The sequence below is a fragment of the Pterocles gutturalis genome, unplaced genomic scaffold (assembly GCF_000699245.1).
Source record: "Pterocles gutturalis isolate BGI_N339 unplaced genomic scaffold, ASM69924v1 scaffold21844, whole genome shotgun sequence".
Lineage (NCBI taxonomy): Eukaryota > Metazoa > Chordata > Aves > Pterocliformes > Pteroclidae > Pterocles > Pterocles gutturalis.
The window spans coordinates 8890-34319 of NW_010136303.1; the positions used below are offsets into that span (position 1 = coordinate 8890).

A 25430-nucleotide genomic window follows, 5' to 3' on the forward strand; every position below is an offset into this window, starting at 1 on the left:
GTGATCAGGCATGGAGCATAATTAGGCACGGAGCATAATTAGGCACAGAACAAGACAGAGCTTCCACAGCCAGCTGCTGAAATATGCTTATGTTGCCAAAGGTCTTCTTTATTTATACTAATTCCATTATAATTTATAGCTGAAAGTTTAATAAATCCTCCATGCAGAAGGTTTCAAAGAGAAAAAGGAGTCATATTACATAGATTTGTGAAGCTTCTGAGGGCTTTGAGTAGTGTGTGACTCTGAATGAGTTATGACTTCTTTATCTCTTTCAGGAATTTTCAGAAACTTCTTCATAACCATTTAACTTTGGCGGATACTGGGCTTGTCAAAGAGCATGACAACACATCAGAAGACAAGTTTTCAGTCTGCTATTGGAACACTGAGGTATGCTGTAATTTATTATTAAGTGCCAGTCACATAAAAATTGAGGATGGTGTGCAAGATCATTGTATTCCAAGGCTGTCAGTTCAAGCTTAGGTCAACAAAGTCAAGAGCGGCAACTACTAAGATGCAAACAAGGTGGTTATCTTACCCGTATCAACTGGCACCACGGTCAATCTGTGTGAATGGCAACAACTGATACTCAAGCTGTAAATTTGTCTGCTCCTGACTCTTGTGAACAAAAGTTTAAACTTGATATAAATTACGTAAAGTGGCAAATTTGCAGTAAGCCTGTGTTAACTGCCAATACAGATTTACAATTATCTTCATTAGCATACTTCCAAAGTAAATCTAGCTAAACTAGATTTAATCTGGGTAAGTTTTCCTGAGCCGACACACCCCAAACTGGCTATAAATGTCTAGAGGTGACCTTCAGACGAATACCGAGGCACTTATGTGAGGCACTGCAAGAAAGCCTGCATTGCCCAGCATGTGCTTATTCGGTTGTTTTCTCCAGGGTTCTTGAACCTGTACTGACTAGAGGAATGATATTAATTTAAAGAATAGGAAAAATGTTTTAACGACTACCTGACATTAGCACTAAGTGAACTCAGTGGTTTCCTGTTGTTGCCTTCTCCAATTTTCTTTGGTGTAAAGTGTTAGCATTACAGCTACACAAGTTTTCTATGCCTAATCCTCCTCAATTTGCAGTTTCCTGAAAAAAGAAAAAGTGCCAAACAAACTCAAACTCTTCTAAATGCAAACTAATGACTTAAACTATTTCTCCAAGTCTGTAAAAGCTAAAACAAATTAAGATTAAACAAGTTAAACACATGCATTGGCCTTAACTAACACAGGCACTACTAGCACTATTCAAACCTGTTGTTTTGTCTACCAATTGCAAAGAATTTTCAAAAATAGTTAAAAAAAAAAAAGAAGTATGGTGTAGATGCAAAAGCTAAAAAAAAATAAATCTGTCCTGTCTTCTCCCATCCCTTTGAACTGATCCACAGCCAAATCCAAATGAAGACCACAAATATAGACCTAGTCGGAATGGGTAGGAGAAGAACCAGGCCAGAGTTAACATTTCACCCCACCCTCCCAAACAGCACGTACTGAGCAAAAGTCCTCTTGCCTTTTGCAGCATCGTGTTTGTCAACTATTCCAGGAGCTGCACCTATGTATCCAGGACCACTGTGTAAGTACCTCCCCCCTTTTATTTTTTTTGGAAATGGCTGGCGATGTATATAATCCAAAGACTTGCATCAAAGTTTAACAATTTTCACAGTTAAGGCATAAGTGATACTACAGGGCAGAAGGGGAGGGTGGTGGTAAGAGTTTACAACTCCAAGCTAAATTTGCCCTGTTGTCTGTTTTATGGCTTACAACGTACATAGACTACCATACATGCTGTTTGTTCAATTACTTGTAGTAAGGGAACTACAGTTTCATTCTTTAGTTGGTACAGTTACATTACTATCAACCTTTGCATTCAAAATCTGACAAGAAATCCTACGAAGGGTACTGTACTTTTTTAAATGAAACTCGAGTAGTCTTAATCAAAATTAAGAAAACATTTCATGCTTCAAACTGATACGGGCAAGCAACTTTTGTGAAAATATACTGTATAGAAACACATCTGGAAAATTGCATAGAAAATATCCTTTTATTTAAATCCAAATAAGGCACGGTTTGACTAGCTATGGTTTGGCTGTAAAAATGCAAGTCTATTTTGATTACTTTTATGTTATTTACAATATTTTCCATAAAAATATAGATGTGGGAGTAAAAAAACCCTTTTACACAGAGTAGGAAATATTCCATTGTAAAATTTCACCAAATTTACTGTAATTAATTGTAGAAAATTTGAATACTATTTTAAATCAAGATCCTACATGTTATTGTCCTGCAGGCTGTTCACTGGCTGATGCTGTGCTTTCTTCATTTCCTGGATAATCCAGGTGTTCCATCATCTAAGTGTAAAGAGAAAAAAAAAAAAAAAAAAGAGAAATGGCTCTTTATAAAGAAATACTGCTTTTCCCCCATTGGTCCAAAGTATTTGTTAGCTAAGAGAAATATAATTAAACGTGTGTTAGAGTGCATTTTAGCAGCATACAGGTAGGAAGTCCTTTATAGATCAGAAAAGTATTCAAGCCAAATAATCAAAAGCTTTCTTAGCTAATGCTTTCCACTACAAAAGCATTTACCAACCAAGGATCCAAGTCCTCTACAAGAAAATTAAACTTATGAGTCAAAAGTGTCTCAACTATTAAATACAGAGAAAAAAAATATTACGCAAATTTTTCAAAGACATGGTTTGCATAACTGGAAATAGACCCTAGGATCCTACCTACCATTTACAGGTAGCAAGCAATAGCTTGAATAGACAAGACTAGCCTTCTCTTTTCATGACGGTAAAGGCCAGCTGTATTACACTTAGTAAAAACTAACTGTATTGGCAACATTTCATTGTAAATTTTCCTTTTATTTTAAAAAACAAAGGAAATGGAATTGTAAAGTCCTGCAACAGAAGGGAATCTAAACCAGATTATGATAGAGACTGATCATAGTTTCCAGTTAATGTAACTGATTAGGTCACCTGAATAACACAAGACAAGGTTGTACTTTTCCTCACTAAAAAGCAGCCTGTCTCCCTGTCCACTGCTGTATTGCTAGAGGGCAATGAAGGCTCCGTTTTCTCCCTGGGACAAGGCATTGAATAAATTACAGAGGTAATACACACACTTGTTAGCATGACAAACTGAGAACCATCAGTTTGAGGGCTTCAAGATTAAGCAGAATTAACAAGAGGCCAAGGATTGGACAGTTTTGATAGCTCACAACCAGAAACAGAAGATACAGAAGTAATAAAAATAATTCTGAAAAAAAGAATGCGCCAAGCTGCTCAAATGCCCAACGTGGCAGGGTTATTAGGACAAGAGCATAAGGCTTTCAGCACCAAAAGGTAGAAAACCCTACATCTGGTCTTCCACAGTGGCATATCCCGCCTAGTAGTAAAAAGGCTCCCTGTCTTTCTGTAAAACAGCTGCTCACCACGTGGGTTCTAAGCTGGGCAGATTTCCACGTGATGAGGACGTGATTGCTTTCTTCTCTTACTGGTACCCACTGGAGGATCCTTGGCAAGACAAAGCCAGACTCTGACACTGTTGTGTCATATGCACTTTAGTGTGGTATAATTCTATATATAGGGCAAAGAGAACAGTTCCATTAAGTTATCTCTTCTTCTCTGGCCATGACCCACTTCTGTGCCATACCTTCTTTTATGGCAACAGAATTGTGTAATTGCAAGGTATACAAACATATCTTATTAAAAGCAGGTTTTCTTAAATAAGCTGTTTCCCAATCCAGACGCACCAACATGCCATGCAGTAAATTGAGATGACAGTTCCAAGGCAGAAACAAGTCACTGGGATTTAGGTAAAGCTTAGGAGACTATCAGTCTGACTAAAACCAGAAAAAGTCTTTCACATCCCTCCCTTCATGTGTCAGAATTACGACAATAAGAATTAAGGCAGGCACTAGTCTTGCCAACACACCCAAGAACCCAAGAGTTACAGCAATAGCACACAGTCCAGCAGTGAATACCAAGCTCCTGTGCCAATGGTAATCTTGCATTCATTTCAGTATATCTAGAACTTTCCCCCTGCACTGTGACCAAAAACCCACATCAAAAGTCACCCAAAGCAAAACACTCCCTACAATTACAGAAGTAAAACTGTCATCTGAATGAGGACTGAAGTATTTGTTTCTGGGAAAAAACAACAACAATGAAAAAAACCCCACACAGTACCACATTACATCAAGTAATGCCATGTATCTTCCTTCATCCTAGGGAGGATCATCTAACAGCCAGCACAGCGAAGGCAGTTTTGATAAGTGTTTCTGTAAAATGTTTCCCTATTAAACTGACAAGATGCTTCCAGAAGGAAGAGTTGACACTATTTGCAACAATTCATTCAAAGATTCTTCTCTTAATCCTACAAAAAGGTAAGTAGCACAAAATGTACTTATGCTGGAGATACCAACTGTGTTTCGGGTTTTTTGATATACTCAAACGTTACAAGGTCAAAAAAAAAACCCCCAAAACAAGAAACCCAAACCAACAACCACCCCACCCCATTTCTAATTTGTCCATCATAGAGAAGGAGGATAGCCAGAGACAACACTTCTGAAAGTGTGATTGCATTAAGCAGCTTTTTCTACAAGTGTGTGGCAGTTGTAGGTTCTCTCAGGACAACCTCGTCCTCAAAGCCTCAGCAAAAGCTGCAAAAAACTTTACAACAACTAGCAGCAAGATGAAGACACCATGCTAAAATCCTGGACAAAGTTGTTTCAAGCCTTGAAAGAGCCAAAGGAATCAGACCATACATTGTGGAGAGCTGATGAACATTTGTAAAGTGGAAGAGATTCAGAAGTTTTTCTCCCACATCCGACTTCTTGACAGTTTTTAAGGGTGGGGGTATTGTAGTTCCAGAGCTATCTCCTAACATGGTGAACCATTAAAAACCAAAAAAAAAAAAAAAAACCCACCAACCAAACCTTAAAAACGTACACAGTCAGAGCCAAACTAGAAATAGCAATGCAGACTCCTCCCTGTGAAAGAGCACATAGCACCTATGCACACACTTGCCTGCAAGATTCATTCTGATGATGTTTCAGTCACATAATTCTTAAGTTATAGCTACAATTAATTTGCAAGTATCTAAAAATTACATTAAAAATTACAGTATTAAACAGCAGGTGCATGCTGTTTAACGTGCCAATGACAAATCTGTTGATTTATTATTTCAAAGAGAAAGCTTGCTAAACACTTCAAATTCACAAACTCTAAAAAGTTGCAAGACTTCTGTCTAGAGGACTTCAAAGTTGCTTTAGTCCACTGGATTTTTCATTATATTACTAAAACGATTTCATAGATTGTACTGATACAAAAAACAAATAGCATTTTTAAATTAAATCAATAACTGGGAAATAAGTATCAAATTAACTTATCGTGCAGGCATATATGAAGATTATAAACAACCCAGAAAACCTAGAAAAACCTTTAGTATATACTTCACAGCAGCCATACTGCCCATTTGGTCGTAGGATATTAGGTACGTTACCCTCCCAAGAAATCCCTGTGCTTCAGTAGTTAAAATGTTTTTCTGTGCAGCAACTCATTACAGCTCAAGACTACTCCATAAAAAAGCCACACACAGCATAACTAGAATTTAAGACTGCATCATTATACAGAAACAGAAACGCTCTCAGCTAAGAATTATGGGACCTCAGAGCTATCTTAGGGAGTCAAGCATTTCCCATATGTATTAAGTGGAAACTGAAAACCCAATTTTAACAATCCTATCCAAGAACTCGAGTGTGCACAGCAGGACAGAAGATCTTTAAGTTATAAAAATACAGTCTGGCCATCTGATTTTAATTTGCACTCAACCTTCCCACTTCCTAACCTCTTCTTGGGTTTGTATCTAATTTCTTTATTATTAAGGGTTTTTAATGAGGCTGAAATTGTTAAAGTAGACTTTATTAGAAGAAAGAAGCTAATGAGAAGAGTACATTTCATTCAGTTCAGAATTTAAGACTCAGTCAGGCAGAGTTCACCATCTCAAATTGTCTTCAGTGTATAAGGCAGACAAGCTACGCTTTATAAGTAGGTGTATAATGCTAGACTGTCAACTATATTCAAGATTATATTTAGATGCTTAAATTCTGCAAGAAGTTGAAATTTGAAAGCTTGCATTGCTCCCTCCATGCTGTGCTTGAGACAGACAGTTAAAATAAATACCATCCTTGTTAGCAGTCATGAGCTAGAGTCTAGTAAGGTTAAACCTTCTCGCTGCAGTCTAGCAGCTGTGCAGCAGCAAGACCACAAAAGCTGGTCTGAATCCTTGCTCCCTATCCCACTGCAAGCACTGCAGACAGTATGGGATAAAGTATTACTGTTGAGTAATAGAATGATAGAAAGACTGTAGGCATGATTACTAAAGGCAAATTAAAATGCTGAATGTTTTAACAGAGAAAAACAAAATTGCTGTTTAGCACCAAGCAGGTTTTCATGTCAATGAAGTGGCACAGAAAAATTAGGTGAAGGCCTTCCACATAGGTAACAGTAGAGGAACTAACACCAATTCTAAATATTTGAAGACACTCCTAGGGATTTGGGAAATTACAGAGTAGAGAGGCATACAAAGCCTGCCTTCAGGCTTAGAAATCATGGCTGCATTGGCACTTCATATTAAGTTTTCCTGTATTCCTTTAAAGAAAGAAAGAAAACAAACACCTAAGCAGAAAAAGGGTTTTATAGCTTGTCTTCATTTCTACCCTCTTCTACTGAATTATTCCTAAAAATTAAAAAGAAGATAGATGCAAAAAAGAATGAAAAAAGGAAGCAGAAGGGAAAAAAGAAACCACAAGATGATTAATAAAGTTGCATTAAAAGAAGGCCATAATCACACCTTGTAGCAAAGGCGTCCTGGAGGAGTCCGATACCTAAATAAAATTCATTCCATTATTAAAATCATATGCAATAAAAAACAGAAAAAAACAAAACTCAGAAAAGCTCACTAATGGACTATAAACAAACAGCAGCATTCACCTGTTACACTGTACATGCTCTTGTATCCCTGTTCTTAGGAGGCTTTGCTCTAACAAGTCTGAAAGGTTTCTCTGTTCCCGTGAGGACAGAGAAAAAATTCTACAGAAATCTGGTCACCCTTGTCAATAGTGCAGCTCTGCTCCAGCCAAAGTTACCAGTGTTGTAGCAAAAAATAATGTTCTGTCACCTTTCAATATCCTTCCTCCTCAGAATGAGCACTGAAAGCTGGAGAGTGGGGTTGTGTGGGTTTTGGTTTGGGGTCTTCTTTTGCATGTTTGTAAGTTTAGTAAGGATAGTTCAAAATACAGCTTTACGTGGGGAGGACAATATAGGAGAAAGATCAACACTGCAGCATTCTGAGAGTGAAACTTGAATGACACCTTCTGGAAAAAAACTAATATTGAAAAAAATTCTTCAGAAAGTTATAGAAAAATAGGAGTTAGTAAAGTTACACAGGGGTGTTCACTCACAGACAAGTCTAACTCATGGGTGGTGGAGTGGAGGTGGAAATCAACATTTTAAATTGTGCCAGAAATCAAGTCAGCTGACCTCAAAGCAAGCTGAAGTTCAGAGCAGTTTTAATCCTTCAAGAAATCAGTTGAAAGGACATGAAATAACTACTATGGCAACATAATTCTTCCAACTATGAGTTTCGCTATGAGAAGTGCAAGATATTTTTGTCACTAAAAAGAGTTGCCAGATTTACTTAGGCCAATCTTACTCAGAACTCAAGTGAGGAAAATAAATTGCAAAGTTTTTTTCAACAACAACAACAGACCCAGAGTTACTGGGCTTCATGTATGTGACACTGTTTATTTTGGAACAGCTAACAGTCACCAATTTATATACAAATGCATGGTAAGCCAAATTCATTCTGACCTACAGAGAAACATTTCTATTCACTGGACCTATGAAAGGAGAAGGGTTGTTTTCGTGGACAAAAAGACAGAGTATCTACTTAAAGCTGAAGATCTCCTGAGTAATTTCATACCTAGCCAACCTCCAGCCAAAGCAGGTGTACAATGTTAGTTAGATCAACAAAAGGGAGCGTTTCACTAGGAACACTACAGGGGGTGCATGCCTGCAGTTCTATATTTACAAGAATTACCACCACCTTGACTTCCACTGATTCACTTAAACCTTGCAATCCAGAGGTTGAAAAGGCAGGAGTTGCTCCTTTCCACCATCAACTTCACATTGCCCGCCTCCCCATTCTCTGAGCTGAGTTCAGCACAGCCTAGATACAGGTGAGAGTTTCTGAATTCAAGCAATATTGGACTTTAGGGCTCAAACAAAATTTAGAGTAATCTCAAGACTGGTCTGTCTTATGACAAATTCCAGCTCGCAAGGGCTACTGGCACACTCGGTTACTACAGCAGTTCAGACTGGGGAACATGCACATGTCAAGAGGCAGAGGCAGGCAGCTGGTGGGATTTTAAGGACTGCAATTCCTGCGTAGTGTTAGAGATAATCAAAGGGGAAATGCAGAATACCCAAGGCAGTGTGCACACCGTGTGCGCTGTGATAGAGAAGAGTTCTATAACGATCCAGCTGTTTTGTTGCTGAATGCTGCAGGTAATGCTGACGAGGCAGGACATCAGTGATGCATGGAAAGTTTCTAAAATTCTAGTTCATCGCCAACTTTTTTGAACTGTGTCTTAACACAGGACTAGTGCAGACTGTAATCCACCTGCTTAGTTCTCTGACTCACATTATACCACTTCAAGATGATAGTTGAGGGATGTTAAAACATGAAAAACCATTTCAAAGAAAATGAAACAGATGTCTTTTTCCCATGAGTACTGAACCAGCTATTTCATCTCCCTTAAGCTTTTTTCTGCCATGTCAACTACTAGACTAAGATTTTCTAAGAGTAAAGACTATTTTTCCTTATTAGTTCCAGAAGATAACATGAAGACTAGCAAAAATTGGATTGCAGGTGATGTATTACCACATACTTAGAGAAGCATATACTCAGAGGAATTAACAACAAAATACTCAAGGCATCCAGCCTACCTGGTAACTGCTTCCTTTCCAGAACTTCTTCATCTCTTTGCGCCTCCAAGCAACAAGCGAGCTAGTAATGAGTGTACATGGTACAAGATAGAGAAGGGCAGGTTGTCCCATCTTCATTAATGCCAAAACAACAAAAGTCAGCACCATACCAACGGCATAAGCTATAAAAAGATATTTATAAATACACAATCAAGACCAGGTGAATTTTTAAATTAAGACACTCATTTAGCAAGCCAGAATTATTATTTTTGAAAAAAAGTAATATCTTCCTTGTTAATATAATTGAAGAAAAGAGGGATAATAAGTTGCTCTGTATTTGTAAGCTTTCTCAAAGCAACTGACTACCGTAAAGAATACTCACTGTAAATATGGGCAGGCACATTAAAAAGAGATGATAAAGAGATTCTTGACAACACCGAACCTTTACCTGAAGAAAACTATCTAGTTCTGCCATTTAAAAAAAGCTAGCATGAAGAGTAACATTACTGAAATATCACCATTTACCTATTGTACAGGAAATATAGTACACAGAAGATGAACTTGTTTGAACATCAAATCTTCGACAATAGGCAACCAGAAGCCCTTGAAGGAGAAAAAAAAAAAAGGTTTAATGAAATATGTAGCCATGAACATTTTTCTCCCTAATCCTACAAATCAAAGCAGCATACAAATAATTTATATAGTAAGACTTCCCGTAACTGTATGTTTTCTTCTTCCCATTTATTTCTGGAAAGACAAGAACTACTCTAGGAAATCCTACAGTAAGTCTTGAAAATCAAAACCATGATGGAAGTATGTGCCATGTGAGCTTGGTATTAGCAGACTTCATTTTTCTAAGTAAGCTAATTATACTGTGCTATTTTCAATTTTGTAATACAGAATAGTAACAACCTAGTTTGAATACTGTTCAATAGGTTTTTAATGCTCGCTCTCAACAATCAGCAATTTTGCCTGCACACTGTTCACAAGATGGTGCTTTATGCCTGACTTAAGTAATTTGCTCAAGATTCCAACGATGGCAAAATTCAGCTCTTCTGAGAGAGATGGAAAAACTTGATAATACATTTTCCGTTACCTCACCTCTAATTAGATCGTCTAGGATACAAAAATACTATGAAGTCACAGAATACTTGCCCTCTGTGAGATTTCAATGAGATTTAATTAATACTGACAACTGGATTTATCTGTGGGACTTGTATCTACACAATACAGTGCAACAGAAAAGCAAAACCCCTTCGCTGTTTACATGTTCTGTAACATACTCAGCTTTCTTACATTGTGGCTTTTGCTGTATTCAGCACTGACCGATCAAGGCAAACTGCTGCATTTGATTTAGTAATTATTTTGTAGAATAAACTCTAAGTCTGTTGAGATTCAAACCCAAAATATTTAATCATAAGTTACAATTGCCAAAAACATTTGCTCACCTGGAACAATAATGTCTCCAAAACCCAACAATGAAAATGGCATGTCACACAGTGTCGATGCAGAGTATTCAAGTCTAGGCACTCTAATTACCACAGGCAACTGTAAAACAGTATTTCAGAAGCCCACATAAATCTAATCTAAAGCATCCTGGTGTTTTGGTTTTTTTGTTTACTTAAATTAATAAACGGTTTTCATATAATTAATTTATTATTAATGCAGAATTTTGAAATAGGTAGAACCTAAAGTAAAAACCAGAAACCAACATAGAGAGTGAATAAAGCGTAAGGCAACAGGTAAGCTGGAATTTCAGATTTACAAATAATATGCACACACCAAAAAAAAAGTTAAAACAACATTTAACTGTATAATGGGAATAACAAGTCTGGATTATTAACCTAACTATAGAGGATTGATCAATGATATCCAGGCCCTGAAGAGAAATTTGGACAATCACGTTTTCCCCAAAAGAATAGTCTTTTCAGAGGGAATAATTTAAAAATCCAGTATCTGAAATACAATTCTTACTTTCTCATGGGGAGCTGAGCGTTCAGTAGGGACTTCCACCAAGTTTCCATCATTCTAGGATCAAACCCAAGTCAACAGGTATTTAATACTTAAAAGAAAATAGCAGAAGCCGGCTATGTTTTGTGAGAAAGCTATGCCAAAAAGCACACTATGAATTAGCTACGCAGTGTCAGTATTTTTATGTTGCACATACTAAAACAACTGTTCATACCTTTTCACTGTTTCCAAAAGGACCAGCTGCAACTTCAACCATTATACTTGCCCCATTCTGAAATGAAGGTTATTTTTCAAAAGTTAGTGGTTTAATATACCAAAAACATTCATACTACATTTATGAAAATGGCTTGCACCTCATCTTACAATTCAGGATTGGAAAAATCCTGAATATCAAAAGGAATGCACTAGTATCACACAGTATTATACAGTATTATTTTGCATTAACAATGCGTAGGCCAGCCTAAAATAACTGTTTAAAAAAACCCACAAACAATAAGTCCACTAGGTGTAGCTAGAAGTTTAGATAAAAACGTGTCAGCTTTTTCTGCCATGAGCTTTCTGTTTTATAAAAAAAAAGAAGGCACACTTGCATACAATTCACGCTGCACTGCAAATGAGCATCGCAGAAAGTACTAGAGCATGTTCCAATATACGGGTGTTAAAAGCAAAAGTAGGAAGGAAACTGGAGGACAGTAATTTCTCATCATCATACTGTCACACGGTTGGGGCAGCTTACTTTTGGCCATGTGACTGCTGACAACTTAGTCATTTAACAAAATCTGTGGCACCTACGCAAGCATTACACTCTATGGCCCATACAAGATGAAAATTTAGGCCACTGCTATTTAATTTGTGAAAAAGGAAACGAAATCAGCATTTCTGCATTGAGAATACTGAAAACACTAATCTGTTTGACAAAAATACTGCCCCAATGACCAGACAGCATCCTTTATTTTAAAGATAAATTCACAGACATACCTTTGTGATAAATGGTGTTATGAAGACAAAAAACACATCGTACAGAAGGAGAAGGCCTAGAAGTATCACACAAGACTGGCAAAAAAAGAAGAAAATATTACCATAGGTTTTCAAGGACTGCATAGCTAGCTTCTGGTACCATTACTGTACCACCATGTTAAATAAAAAAAAAAAAAAAAAAGGAAGAGCCCCATTTAATTTCTCTCTAGAATTATTAAAAATGGGACTTTTTTTTTAATATATATTTCTTCAGTGTTGAAAGCCTACTTCTTGACACTAAACATACAGATTCATGGCATTAGAATACCTTCTTAAGGTAAGCAACTTACAGTACCTTAAAGTTGGGCATTTTCAGTGTTTTAATAAAGTTTAGGCAGAAAGCAACTCCCAAAATATCTTGCAAAATCCAAGCCCACCTAAAAATAAGAACATGTTTTTACACATTGTTCACACTACTGCTGGAATCTAAGTGCAATAATGATTTCAGATTTTGCTGGAAACAGCAAGGTCATAAAATGGATTGGAAAGCAAGAAATTAGTTTTTAGGAAGTATTGCTAACAAAACCACAAAAACACTAATTCCAAGATGGTAAATTTACACTAGCCTCTGATCATAAACAGGTAACTGTTCTTCATCAGTGCACTACAGAGAAAATGAGTTGAACACAGCCATAACAGGGCCCTGGTGTTCACTTGTATGATTGTTCACTCAACTGGAAGCCCTACTTAACATCTGGCTCAAGATGCTACTTAAGATTGTACTACAAAATTTGTGTATTTGTGGTCTTGAGCTTCCACTGGACCCCAGGGAGCACAGGTCCTATGGTCCCTATGCTATTTTTGCACTTTTGTTTTTTCTTCTGTGGCAGTCATTAGTAATCAAGCGAGTTCTTCCTCATCTTCATAATTTTTGTAACTTCAAATTACCACACAGTTCATTTGTATAGCTTTGTTCTCTATTATTCCCATGCTTGTTAAGCTTCATAAATAATTTCATGACTTTTTTTTGAAATCAGCACTGAAGTTTAGAAGGATACAGTGCTCCAGGATTAGTTAGTTATATGATGGGAAGTTCATTAATGACAATTATTCATATTACTCTTTGAAGTCAGAATGCATCACTTACCTATCTTCATTTCGAAACACTGCCCAGACGACAGCTGCTGCTATGCAGAATACAGCTAGAAAAATAAGCCTCACTTCAATGTTTTTGTTGCAACATGCAATCCTAAAAGAAAATAATGAAATTAAAAAAGAAAGCCTGCAACAGCCAATACACATGCCTGTGCTATCACAGCTTTTTAAGCTGACAAGGTGTTCTCATCCCAAGAGCTCCTCCTTTGCCCATTTGTTCCATCCAGACTCAGGTGGAACCATTCTTTCAACAGCAGTACCAGTCCTTCTCTGGGCTGCGTTACAAACATGCCCACAGACAGCACACCAAGTTGGGCTTTGATGGTCAAACCCCATTTTGGCAAACGCATAAACGCATCCAGGGAAAGCAGTGAGCAGATAAATTTTAATCCATTTCTGTCATGTAACCATTATGCCAACAGAACTATGTCAGTGAGGGACAGTCACGTCATGATTGCAGACTGGGGATCAATTTTAGGAAACATAATACAAGATTAAAAGTGGAATAACTCTGTATTGCAAAATTGTTAGCCAGTATCTGTTTCCGCTGCCTACTCAGTTTTCTGGGACAGTTCTTGAACTGATACTAACTGACACAAGTAATGCCTGTCCTGCAGCTTACACAAAAACTGCTGTCTTTTCTACACAATCTCTACCTTTGACGGGCTACTGGATCACCTGGCACCAATATCCCGTACTAAGTCATATGCAAACATAATCTTAGGCTTCCAAGCTTATAAGCATTGTTATTTTTGGGAAAAGAACCATTTGTTGCATTAAAGGTCAGAGATTTTAAAAGTGAAAACACAGGGGAAGAAAACAGGGACATTCCCATACTCACTAATACCTACAGGATATTTAACTCGGAGTAGTAAGAAGAAGCTATCTGTACACTGACAGCCCACTACCTGAGTTAGGACTGTAACCACCAACTTCTATCACAGAGGACATGACCAATGTGTTGCCTTCAAAAGAAAGAGTTAAAACTTGGTCTGTCAGAGGAACAGTGCAGATTAACATGAGGAAAAAACCCTCCACTGCCTATAGCGTAGTACTTGCTCAAAACCAGATCAAACGTGCAGGATCCCCCCTCACAGAGTTCCTTGATGAACGAAGTGAGCACACCCTTCAGGCAATCAGAATTTTGTAAAACCAAGTCCACATGCCCAAGCAGAGCCTTTCAAGTTTGATTATATTCCAAATAAAGGTAATGCAGCAAATCTCCCACAACACTACTTTAACTGTTGGTTATGCTACAGATACCTTTAATATCTACTAAAGGAGCTTTTAATTTTCTTTTATAACAATCCCACACACTAAAGCATACAAGAAGCAATTTGTCAAACTGTTCAAGTATTTTCACACTACCTTGAGTAGCAACCAGGAAATGCCCCAAAGCAACCTTACATTTACAATAGTTGAGAGGTGTACAATACCTGCACTGCCCAAACGGTATTTCTCCTATCAGTGCCGCCAGACAGTTGTATAGACTCATTGCAGACGCCAAGCAGAAGACTGATATTATAACATACACTAAATAAAAAGAATGGAAGATAAATCAGTGACAAAATACTACAGAAAAAAATAGCAAACAGGAATCAAACACAATGATGGACTTTTGACAGAAACTGTTAACAGTTACAGCACTGCTCACCACAGTCATTGGAGACTACAGCCAGCTGGTTACAGAAAGTGCTGAATTCTGAGTATCTCTGCCATGGTAAGAGTTGTCATCAAGCAAAGACCTGAGTTTTGAATTTTTTTAATTTAAAACCTTCTTTTTTTATTTTTCCTCCCTTTTCTTTAAGAATAAATATGTCATCTGTTACTGTTTTCACATACTTTTCTTTGCTTATGGCTAAAACCAAAGTGCTATTTTACAACTACCGGCTTTCTCAATTTCTCATAATAAATGCTCTTCACTTCAAATCTTCCCTTTAATCACTTTGCTTATGCATAAAAATTTCAGCATCCCCAATAACTGACGGACAATTTAGGTGGCATTGTAAGATACTAACTACCCCATCCCTTCCAAAAATTTCTGTGTAGTTAGGAACCAACTGGTTAGGAAAAAACTCTATATTCCATGTTCTAACTTATAGTATATTGTGTATTCTAACTTATGGTAAGCACCCTTAAATGCAGACAAACAACAAAACCAGTTGTTTGCTAGTTGGGGTTTGGGATGTTTTGGGTTTTGGTTTTTTTTGGTAGTGAAAGTCTGGCTAGAAAGCAGTTCTCAAACCTATAAGCAGAATACTGAACAAAACAGGCAAGAAGGGTGGATTTGTATAGTTGTAATCAAGATCATGCGCCATTATGAACTGTTAAGCCCCCAACAGGCATAACAAGAAGTTTTGCACAACGGGTTCCTCTGAAGTAAGAATTCAACTGTTCAGGGAATCTCAAATTTTGAGGCAACAATGCAGAATTAATAATGCCGGAATACTTACAATAAGAGATACAAAGAACTCCATCATAGAGCTCAGCTTTGCAACTGGCTTTGTGCTGGAAACACTCAGTCTTAACTCCAAGTACTGACATTAGGATGTACATTCACGCACTACAGTACTGACATATCAAAGTGGGGCTTTTTTGGTTGCTTGTTTTTAATTAAATACAATTTTTTCCCTGGAACAGCAAGTCATACCAAGGTCATGGCTTCATTACCTCCAAGAAATTTCATATATGTCTGCTTCAAAGTGCACAGAACTAAGGCTTCTTGGCAAAAAGCTATTACATATTTTCTTTGAACCATTTACATCTCTTCCTCCCCCTAAATAATTTGTTACTCCTCTCCCTTTCTCCTTTAAGAAGTCTCTTTCTTCACTTCTTCCTAAATCTCACCTGAAACATCTCAAGAGTAAACAGGGGACATTTTTAACCTAAACCTTTTGGTCACATTTAAGGTTCATCCGTCTTTTACTGGGACAAGTTTAGTAAAGGTAGCATTGCCCATAGTCAAGATAAAAAAGAAAAACAAAATCAGAAATCAGGATTGTGAAGGTTTTTTTTTGCAGAAGCAGGAGGTTAACTGGTAACAAATTCAAGGAAACAGTGAATTTTGGAAGCTTTCACAATGAAAGTTACATTGTTCATATTAAAAAGAGTAATTTAAAACAGGGTACATTTTCTAGTTGCATGATTTGATGGCAGGAAAAAATAAATCAACCAACAGTTTGGAAACTATATTTTACTGGAATTGCACAATTCAAGACTGTAGCTTGTTGCTAGTATGCCTGTGTTTATTCCATTATGGTAATGCCATTTCTACTGGTACTTTCATTAGGCCACTGCAACCACAAATTCAGCATCAGTGTAGCAATACCTAGCAAAAGCTTTCACTCTAAACGCTACCAAGTTATCATTGCCATCCTCCCAAGAACATCAACATACATCATATACCTTTTTACTAGTCACCTCTCCCCCACATTACTTCATTCAGAATAACCACTGCCAAAGGAGCCTTTGTAAGAGAGCAGAAGAAAGCTTCTCTCTTTTTTAAGTAGCAACTACATCTTTTCAACCCTCAACAAGTACATGGTGAAAATATTTTAAAAATTACATTAACGTTAGTTTAGAAATATGGCTTTTGTTTCTTACCTAACCATTTGTAGAAGAAATAAAGTAAGACCAGCATGACACAACAGATGACAACAAACAAGATAACTGTTACAGTGGTGAAAGTAACATTTTCTTCCTTCTTTCGTCTTGTTTCTCTCTGCCCAGGACTTGCTATTGCTTTCAAATTCTCACTGTTTTAAGAAAATGACAAACACGTTTACCTCAGATGACACCTTATGAAAACACTTTACTATGACAAGAATTGTTGGTTATAAAGCACTTAGACTTGCAGCATTTCCATCTAATCCTTCATACCATTGTTAGACTTACAATGACAGAAAAATGGTGTGCTTATTTTTTGAGTCTCTCAATTTTTTAATGGAGATAGGCACTTTGAACCTAGCAAAGATCACAAGGAAAAGCTTCTTAACTGCCCTCCTTTCCAACCATGTGGTGAGTGCCAACTTTAAGGAGCACTCTCAACCAAAACCCTGATCCACGTGAGGAAAAGTAGTTTGATATCAAAACTCAAATTCCTTTTCAGGATGCACACACTCAACTCTATCAGTGCATCACCTCTGACTACAAAATTTCTTGGGCTAAATGAAGTCAATCTGATAAATATATCTCTGATAAATCAAAATCATGGGTATTAACACACTGTTTTAAAACTTCAACTAAAGACATTAAGTGTCTGCAAAATGCATCCATGTTAGCAGAATTAAACTAGCTAAGTACTAGTTCTTTTACCCTTACACTTCATAATTACAGAGTAAGTGAAAGAGAGGAGGTGTAATTGGGGATTTTCACTGGCAGTAAGATTCCTGTGCATACATACTCCATATTTATACCTCACCATGCAAAGTAAGGAGACTTAAATTGTTGTGTTTGTTCTTTGAGCAGATAGCCCTACTACTCTTTAGTACAGACACGAGTGCAACTTGCCCATCAGATAGCATGTTCCTGACGAATCCCAGGACCTACCTACAAAGTGCTGAATTCAGCACTGAAGCACCTACCTTCAAAAGAGAAAAACCCACAGGAATAAGGCCCTTTGTTAGATGAATCACCTTGTCAGAGGACATGCTTTGAATAAGCAGCTTTTTTTAAAAAAAAAAAAAAGCTCGCTCTAGATTTATGAAAGTGCACTTCAACAAGTTTAATATAATTACACCTAGGTATTTTTCAATATGGGAGACAGCATCATATTTTGTTATTTTAGCATTCAGTGCAGCCGCACCCTATAGCACTCCAGGGTAAAAAAGAAGCATAATCAGGTCCAACCTTCAAAAAAAGAAACACCCCCTCCTTCTAATTCTTTAATCTTGTTAAAATTACTAGATTTGCAAAACTAGTGGGAAAGAGGAAGCTGTTGGTATCATGTACAATCCACTCCCTGTTGTTCTGGGAGCAAAGCATTAAAACACCACTGAGAACGGGAAGCCTGGGGTAGTAACACACAGTGCCCCCTTGAGCACATGCAGACATCCAAGAAATACGGCAGAATAATACCATGCTTTGAAAGGCCAGCTATATCCAGTTTAACCCCAGACTAAAAAACAGTTCTGTGCATCTAGTGTGCTTCACGTCACTGAACAAAGCTGCACACCCCTCAAGCACAAAGCAGAGACCCCTGCTACCCCTCGTTTCCCTGCATTTGACACTTCCTACACTCCCACTCCCTCCCCTTCCCTGCACAGGGACTGCAGCTGCCTCCTTGCCCCCGCCTAGTCCCAGAGCTACTCTTGCCCCAGCTCTGCTGCTCCACCAGATAGCAAAAGCTGAAGGCGATAAGCCTGGCTGGACTTTAACTGTCTGGAGCCACCCAGACGCAACCACACAGCATTCCCCGGTGCTCCTAGGGACAGGAGTGCGCTGCAGAGACATCCCAGAGGTGCTGCACAGCCATCTGGGAGGAAGCAGTTGTACAGATCCCTGCCAATGCAGACACCACATACAACTACGTACATACCTCTGGATTTTAAAGGTGTCACAAAGATACCTACCTTCTATTACAGACATTGGAGTACTACAATGCTAGTTATAGAGTATTTGGTAATTTTGTCAAAACATTAACCGCCTCCCAAGACCTGCATTATCCCTCAGGGACTTTTACAGTCTACTGCTCAAGGTTCCTCAAAGACCTACGGTGATTTTTCAAAGGTTGCAGTGCTCAAGCATTTCATGGCAAAGAAGCTAATTGCACCTAGATCTTCTAACTTTTTTAACTACCAACCTAAAATAACATAATTTCTCACTGATCAGAGTCACAGTTTCTGCAAATTTGTAGTTCGCATAATTTAAGCAGTTCCATTTAACAAACTTAAGTTCTGCTACTCCCAAACTTACAGTTCTGCTACTCCGCTCCAGTAGCCTCCTAGTGCCACTGTAAACACAGCAATTACGAAGATGACAACCATACTGCAATCAAACTCTGGCAAAGGTGGTGAATACAGAGTCACATTAACTTCATTTCCAAGTGTCTAAAAGAAAACAAACCCAAAACATACATGTTGGTTCATATGGACAACAAAGAAATTATATTGCTTATTCTCTAACAAGATGGACATCATCATTTCCTTCTCTTAACCTACACAATGCTGAGAGCAATTTTCAACTTATTGCACAAGACATCCCATGTATTTGCCTAGGTCATTGTCGAGAAGCAATGCTTTCCATGCATTTTCAGGATGGTCAGGTTTGAAAATAACCCTACTACCACTGCTGTGGAAACATGGATACCACAAGGCAAAACAGTACTTCTTTGCATTCTTTCAACACTTCTGAGAAGTAGTGCATCTAGCCCAAAAGCTTTTCATCCCTCAAATATACCAAGTACTATCAAAGACTTCTGCTCTGCAGGAAAGCATATCTGAGTCGATGAACTTGAAATACAAACTCAGGTCCACTGAGATATCAGCAGACACCTACCTTGAGCACTTGAAACCACAAAACTCACAGTTCAGATACAGATATAATGCTTCAGACAGGACACAGTGAAAATGCAAGGTGGCAGAAAGTTGCTTAACAACAGCTTTACAGGAACGTGATTTGGGATGGATTCAAAAGAAAAAGAAAGCAATTTCGTGCTACTTAAAAAAAATTAAGACCAAAGTTAAAAAAAAAAAACCCAATCATCTGAAGGACACTGAAGAAGATAGGAGGGAACACGGAGACATAACTGATACCAGACTCTGCAAAAATCTTGAAAGCAAAACCAAGATGATTCCATTTGACCGAAAGGTGAGATGTAAGAAAGAAAGGATGATAATTTGACAGGAAATGGAAGGTGGGAGGGAAGAAAGGTTTGCTGTTGTAGTCAAAGTAAGTCAAGGCATCTAAAGCAATCTTTCAGTGAAAACGGACTTCAGAGATGCAGCAGAAAAACAGATTTGTTAACAGCCGGCATGTGGGATAAAAGCAGGAAAGGAGATGAACATGCCAGGCAGGTTTGGCTACAGGAAGATCAAACTGGCAGTGGAGAGCCTGAATAGGAAGCCAAGTAGTATAGTGGAATACTCTGGCCATATATGGAGAAAGCTGATTCATTTCAGCGTCTGAATTATCTAATTACAGATATTACCCTTACTGCAGGCTAAAGAAGTCAGAAGCATTCCTTTGCTTAAAGTTACGGAAGTTCAGAAAAAAATAAATAAAGTTAAATTCTAGTGAAACACTGCAGTTGAATGAAGTGGAACATAACATTAGATAAAGGCAAGAAAACCCTATTCAAGTTACAGCATCCTGCTTGTAAAAAAACCAAAACAAAACCCCCAACAAACCAAAACATAGACACAAAAAAAGCACCACCCCTCCGCCCCAAGAAACCTAAAGGCTTATACATTTATAGTATTCAATTCCAACATCTCTTAATCCACTTGTTCTTTTAGATTTCATAAATTTTATGAAGTGTAATTCAGATTAGAATCTAGAGTAATTGTTCCCTTTGGTTCCTATTGTTCTGCTCTTCACTAAAAACTTGCAAACTCTCAACTTCCACCACAGGGAGCACTAGAATCAAATACATCCCATCAGGTAACAACTCTGCAAGAGAGCTGTCCACTTACTAAAAGGTTTGCAGCACGCTGCTATTGCTATCAAGACTCATAATATACTCGACTTAAATTGTGAAAGCTAACAGAGATGAAGTCTTCTAAGAAAAAGTAGAAAGAATGCTTGTACAGACTAGCTGCCCTCAGGCTGGTGCTGTCTCTCTCTTCTAAATAAAAGGAGAAAGTTGGAAGCCTTGAGAAGAGTTAAAACAGAAATACAACTGTAGTAGAAGAATACAAGGGCTGCCAGCTTCTAAGCAGCACATATTCAAAACAGCTGCCAGTGACACGACAGAAGGCTTTGTCAAAAACTACATCAGAACTAGGAAAGGATCACTTGTAGTCTAGGCTGTGTTCCTCACTACTTTCACAAAGGCAGTCTCAATAAGACAAAACCAAATTCCGTGATTCAACAGCAGTATGAGACATCATCTGGCATGCTAATCTACTAGCAAAGGTACTTTGGTGAATTACTATAGGTATGCAGAACTGATTCCACATGACACCACCTCACACAGCACTAGGCAATCAAATGGCACGGAGAAGATTCAGAACAAATTAGGGATCTAACCTTGCCCTAGTTCCCTTTCCTGTTAGCAGGGAATATTTTAAAACCACTCAACTAAGCAAACAACACTTGTCTTCCTCGAAGGAACAAATTTCAAGACAGAGGACAACCTGAACCAAAACACAGTATTCATGAAGACTACAGCAGACTGAGGACAGTCATCACAAACCTTCAGTCAGGTCAGTGCTTGGCAAGAACCAGTCTTTATTGGGAACAGACAGAAAACAGCCGCAGTCCTACACATCTAGGCACAGTTTGCATACTTACCTAAGACAACCTCCCATGGCAGCTCTGAAGATTAAGAGCAGAAATGGTGAAGTGAGCTTGCAAAGTCAATCCAAGAAGCTAAGACTACACAGGTTAGCGCTGGCCTCCGTTATTCACAAAAAAACATATGCAGTGCAACTCCTGCCTAGCAAAGCTATTTGACACTAAATAACAAAACTACAACAAAATAACAGAAAAAGCTACATCAAAGAAAAGACACTGTTTTCTTTAAAACCTTCTGCAATAGTCTGTATCCTAATATTACATGTCAAGGAAAACAAACTCCAAATACCCCCAAAACAAACTTCTCTGCTTATAAAGTGTAGGAGATGCCACAACTGCCACCTTTTAATGACACATGCTTGGCATCTCACCATGAACTCGTCAGCAGAATCTCAAACTATACTGCCTAACTGCTCTGTGACAGATGCTGTCATGCTATATAAAGAGAGAGCTCATCATCTGGCAAAGACAAAAAAACCCCTCACACCTTCCTGAAGACCCAGCCTGAGAAGGTACTGCTTGCCTGAAAGATACCATGCCAGTAGATATAAGCTCAACCGATCTAGTTTCTGCGCTAAAGGAACAGCCCTCTCAGGCTATAGCTCTTGACTGATAGACCAGTCTACCGGAAGGCGGCTTATCTTGTTTAGCAGGAAGACATCTAAGATTACCCTCCCTCCAGTTAGGTATTATGTTTCCAGTTCTCAATGTTCAAATTAATCATTCTCTCAAATTAACCTGAATTAGGAAGACTAACACTTCCATGACTTACTACATCTTCTGTGAAACTGAAAGCAGTATCTACGCATATTCAAATCACGTAGACATCCATATCTGACCTGTAATTATTTATTTGTTCAAAAAAACAAAGTTTATACAAACCATAACATGCTGAGGTCATATTACTTACCAGCTGCATATCTACTATGTCATTATATCTTATAAGAGCAACTGGAAGAGTTACATTTTCAAAATCAGTCTTGTTATCTGAAAGAGGAGACTAAAAGAGAAAGTGTCAGTGGTAAGTATGTTGAGCCTATTTGCAAAGCAGGTTAGATCCCTAAAAGCAGATTATCCTTTACATTTCAGTGTATTTGTAGGAAGGAAGAAAACAAATCCTCATTCATCACCTTTTGCAAAAGGTTAATGAAGACAGATGTAGTTAAATCGAAACAAGTGATGCTACCAACATACCTGGATTTATAAAGTTATTGTGCTTTTACAGTATTACAAGGGATAATCAAAATTCTGTTTTTATTCTCTATGCTTTTAAAACAAGATAACTTTGTATGATAATCACACAAATTAGTAAATTACAAATACTTGTGCATACATGTTGCAGCATTATAGAGGACAAAAAAGCAACAGAAGTATCTGTAAAGATCTCTCAAAATGCCTATTTTAATCTCCAATTTTGGATTACATTTTCTCAGATTATTTTTATCACATGTGTCTAAACCAAAGTATCATCTAAGATTACAGGGATTTCAGAGCACACTAAAATTAGGGAATGATAAAGACAACCATTTACATTCAGAAACATGATTAAAGATACAAGGAACAGATTAAAAATACAATTCAGCTGTAGATACTTTTGCACAGAGATAACTCAGAATGACCCTCTGGGTCTCAGGAACAGCAGTCACACCAGCCCAGCACTCTGTGGGGAAGGTTAATGAGTCGTGCTGGAGTCCCACACACCGTCAGGGTCCTCCGCTTTTGGAGTTTCTCTCAGCTAATCCTGCACAACACTGCATTGGACCAAATAGATCAGACACTACTTCACTACAGAAGAAAACTCTATGTTGTTACTTACCAGCCTAGTTTTACTGGCAATCAACAGCATTTTAGCACCTGAATTTTGTGCAATTCTTGCTTTCTCCAAAAAAGTGCAGTTTCCTCTCAACACTACAACTGCTTTGTCCTTCATTAAGGCAGGAGCTTCAGCAGATTAATGCAGGAGCTTCAGGATGACTGCAGAGTACGGTGGAAGTCAGGTTTTCCAGAGTCATGAAAGTCTACAGAGAGAAGAGGGAGAAAAGGAACATGATGAAAGTTGGAAATTTGATCCTGCAAACTAATCTAGAAGACTACATTACTGTGCTCCCTACTTTGAGGTTTGCCAGAAGAGGGTGTAACAGAAAGGAATCATTAATTCAGGAATATAAAATCAGAGCAGTGGTTTCTGCAGCCTGAAATACCGAGGGACATTTAGAGCAGTGTATAGCGGAAATATCTAGCTGTTTATAAACACAATTTCATTGCAGTTGTTGCTGTGATTTAAACATAAGAAACTGGACATATAGGAAAATCACGGCTTGTAGTTCTGGGGAATCCAGCGTACACTCTGTGATATTTCCAGGCTTCACAAGCCAAAAGAGCACTGATGGATAGAATCATAGAATTGTTTAGGTTAGAAAAGACCTTTAAGATCGAGTCGAACCATTAACCCAGCACTGCCAAGTCCACCACTAAACCACGTCCCTAAGCACCACACCTACACGGCTTTTAAACACCACCAGGGACGGTGACTCTGCCACTTCCCAGGGCAGCCTGCTCCAACACTTGACAGCCCTTTGGGTGAAGAAATTTTTCCTAATATCCAACCTAAACCTCCCCTGGCGCAACCTGAGGCCATTTCTTCTCATCCTGTTACTTGGGAAAAAAAACCAACGCCCACCTCACCACAACTTCCCTTCAGGGAGTTCCAAAGAGCAATAAGGTCTCCCGTCAGCCTCCTTTTCTCCAGACTAAACAACCCCAGTTCCCTCAGCCACTCCTTGTACCACTAGCTCTCTAGGCCCTTCACCAGCTTCGCTGCCCTCCTTTGGACATGCTCCAGCACCTCAATGTCTTCCTTTTCACGAGGGGCCCAAAACTGGTCACAGTATTCAAGGTGCACCCTCACCAGTGCCAAATACAGGGGGATATAACATAACCAGAGTTCTGAAGCATGATACTTGTTTCAAAAATAGCTGGCAAGCCTGACAACATATTATAACAAAATAATTTTTTAAAGTTTTTCACCCTTATTTCAAAGTTGAATTACATATTGACAATTATTTTTACATTATTGTCAGTCTTCTTCAGTTAGTCAAGACATCCCAGTGGACAAAGTAGCACAGCAAAGATGTCTGGGACAGAAAAATTATTTTTACTCTGTTTTACCTTGAGTAAATGTGTTAATGAATGACAGGAGGGAAGGGAGAGATGAGTGCCTTAATCATTTACAAACACAAAGTGTTTCCTGTTTATGTGAAGAACACCTAAATAAAATTTGTTTCTGCCTCATGCTCTAGTTTGGCTCAAAGAAACATGCTCAGAAAATACGGCATGCTGATACAGTCCAGATAATCTCCTATTCCACCACATGTTTTCATGACAATTAAACAGAAGATCAAACTGATGAATCAATATAAGAAATTTGCTTCATAATTTTACAAATGTTTGTAAACAAATGGGAAAAACGGAAGTTTTACTCCCAGGTCTAAGACATACTGATAACACCTGAAGAAAAAAATAACAATCACATGAATATGTAAACATATTTGAAACTGGTTCTAAGCACAGAGCGAGTATCACCTTTGCTGACTTTTTAAGGTATAGAAATGTTCACTGTAGAGATGGGGGACACAAACACATGACAAATGGCCCAAAAAGGTAAATATTCAGTGTAGCACCTACTTAACTCAAAACTCTGAAGACCAGTTACAACTAGAATGCAATATGAATTTGAGTCAGCTTTCTTAGGGAGTATGATTACAAACTACTTACAGCATTGTCCAGGCTCTTTGGAAGAGATATCCAGTTAGAATTGTAAATTGTGCAGTAATCCTTCGTTACCGGAGGCACACCACGTCCAGAAGCGTGCAGGATCCCCTCATCAGCAGTTACCTGC

The 25430-nt window shown here is 38.2% G+C and overlaps 1 protein-coding gene across 2 annotated transcripts; it reads right to left on the reverse strand.

The window, feature by feature from the left end:
• Positions 1 to 2031: 2031 nt before the first annotated feature.
• Positions 2032 to 25430, reverse strand: SPPL2A (signal peptide peptidase like 2A). 2 transcript variants are annotated; one of them, XM_010082265.1, is made up of 16 exons: positions 25307 to 25430; positions 23349 to 23550; positions 22443 to 22532; positions 18992 to 19125; positions 16682 to 16833; positions 14515 to 14611; positions 13071 to 13172; positions 12279 to 12360; positions 11945 to 12019; positions 11181 to 11237; positions 10970 to 11023; positions 10444 to 10543; positions 9521 to 9598; positions 9017 to 9177; positions 6861 to 6894; positions 2032 to 2357 (listed from the first exon to the last, which is right to left on the reverse strand). In XM_010082265.1, exons 2-16 carry the CDS (start codon positions 23460 to 23462, stop codon positions 2326 to 2328), a joined length of 1362 nt encoding a protein of 453 aa, XP_010080567.1. In that variant the 5' UTR covers positions 23463 to 23550; positions 25307 to 25430; the 3' UTR covers positions 2032 to 2325. The 2 variants fall into 2 exon arrangements, with proteins under 2 accessions (XP_010080567.1, XP_010080566.1); XM_010082264.1 differs by lacking the exons at positions 6861 to 6894; positions 25307 to 25430 and having other exon boundaries at positions 2034 to 2357; positions 23349 to 23543.

Coding starts and splice junctions, on each gene's coding strand:
- SPPL2A (XM_010082264.1), bottom strand. CDS start 23,462: ATGAAGGACAAAGCAGTTGTAGTGTTGAGAGGAAACTGCACTTTTTTG. Junction 22,533..23,348: donor TTGCCAGTAAAACTAGGCTG/GTAAGTAACAAC, acceptor TTTCTCTTTTAG/TCTCCTCTTTCAGATAACAA. Junction 11,024..11,180: donor CTTTTGGAAACAGTGAAAAG/GTATGAACAGTT, acceptor GTTTGATCCTAG/AATGATGGAAACTTGGTGGA.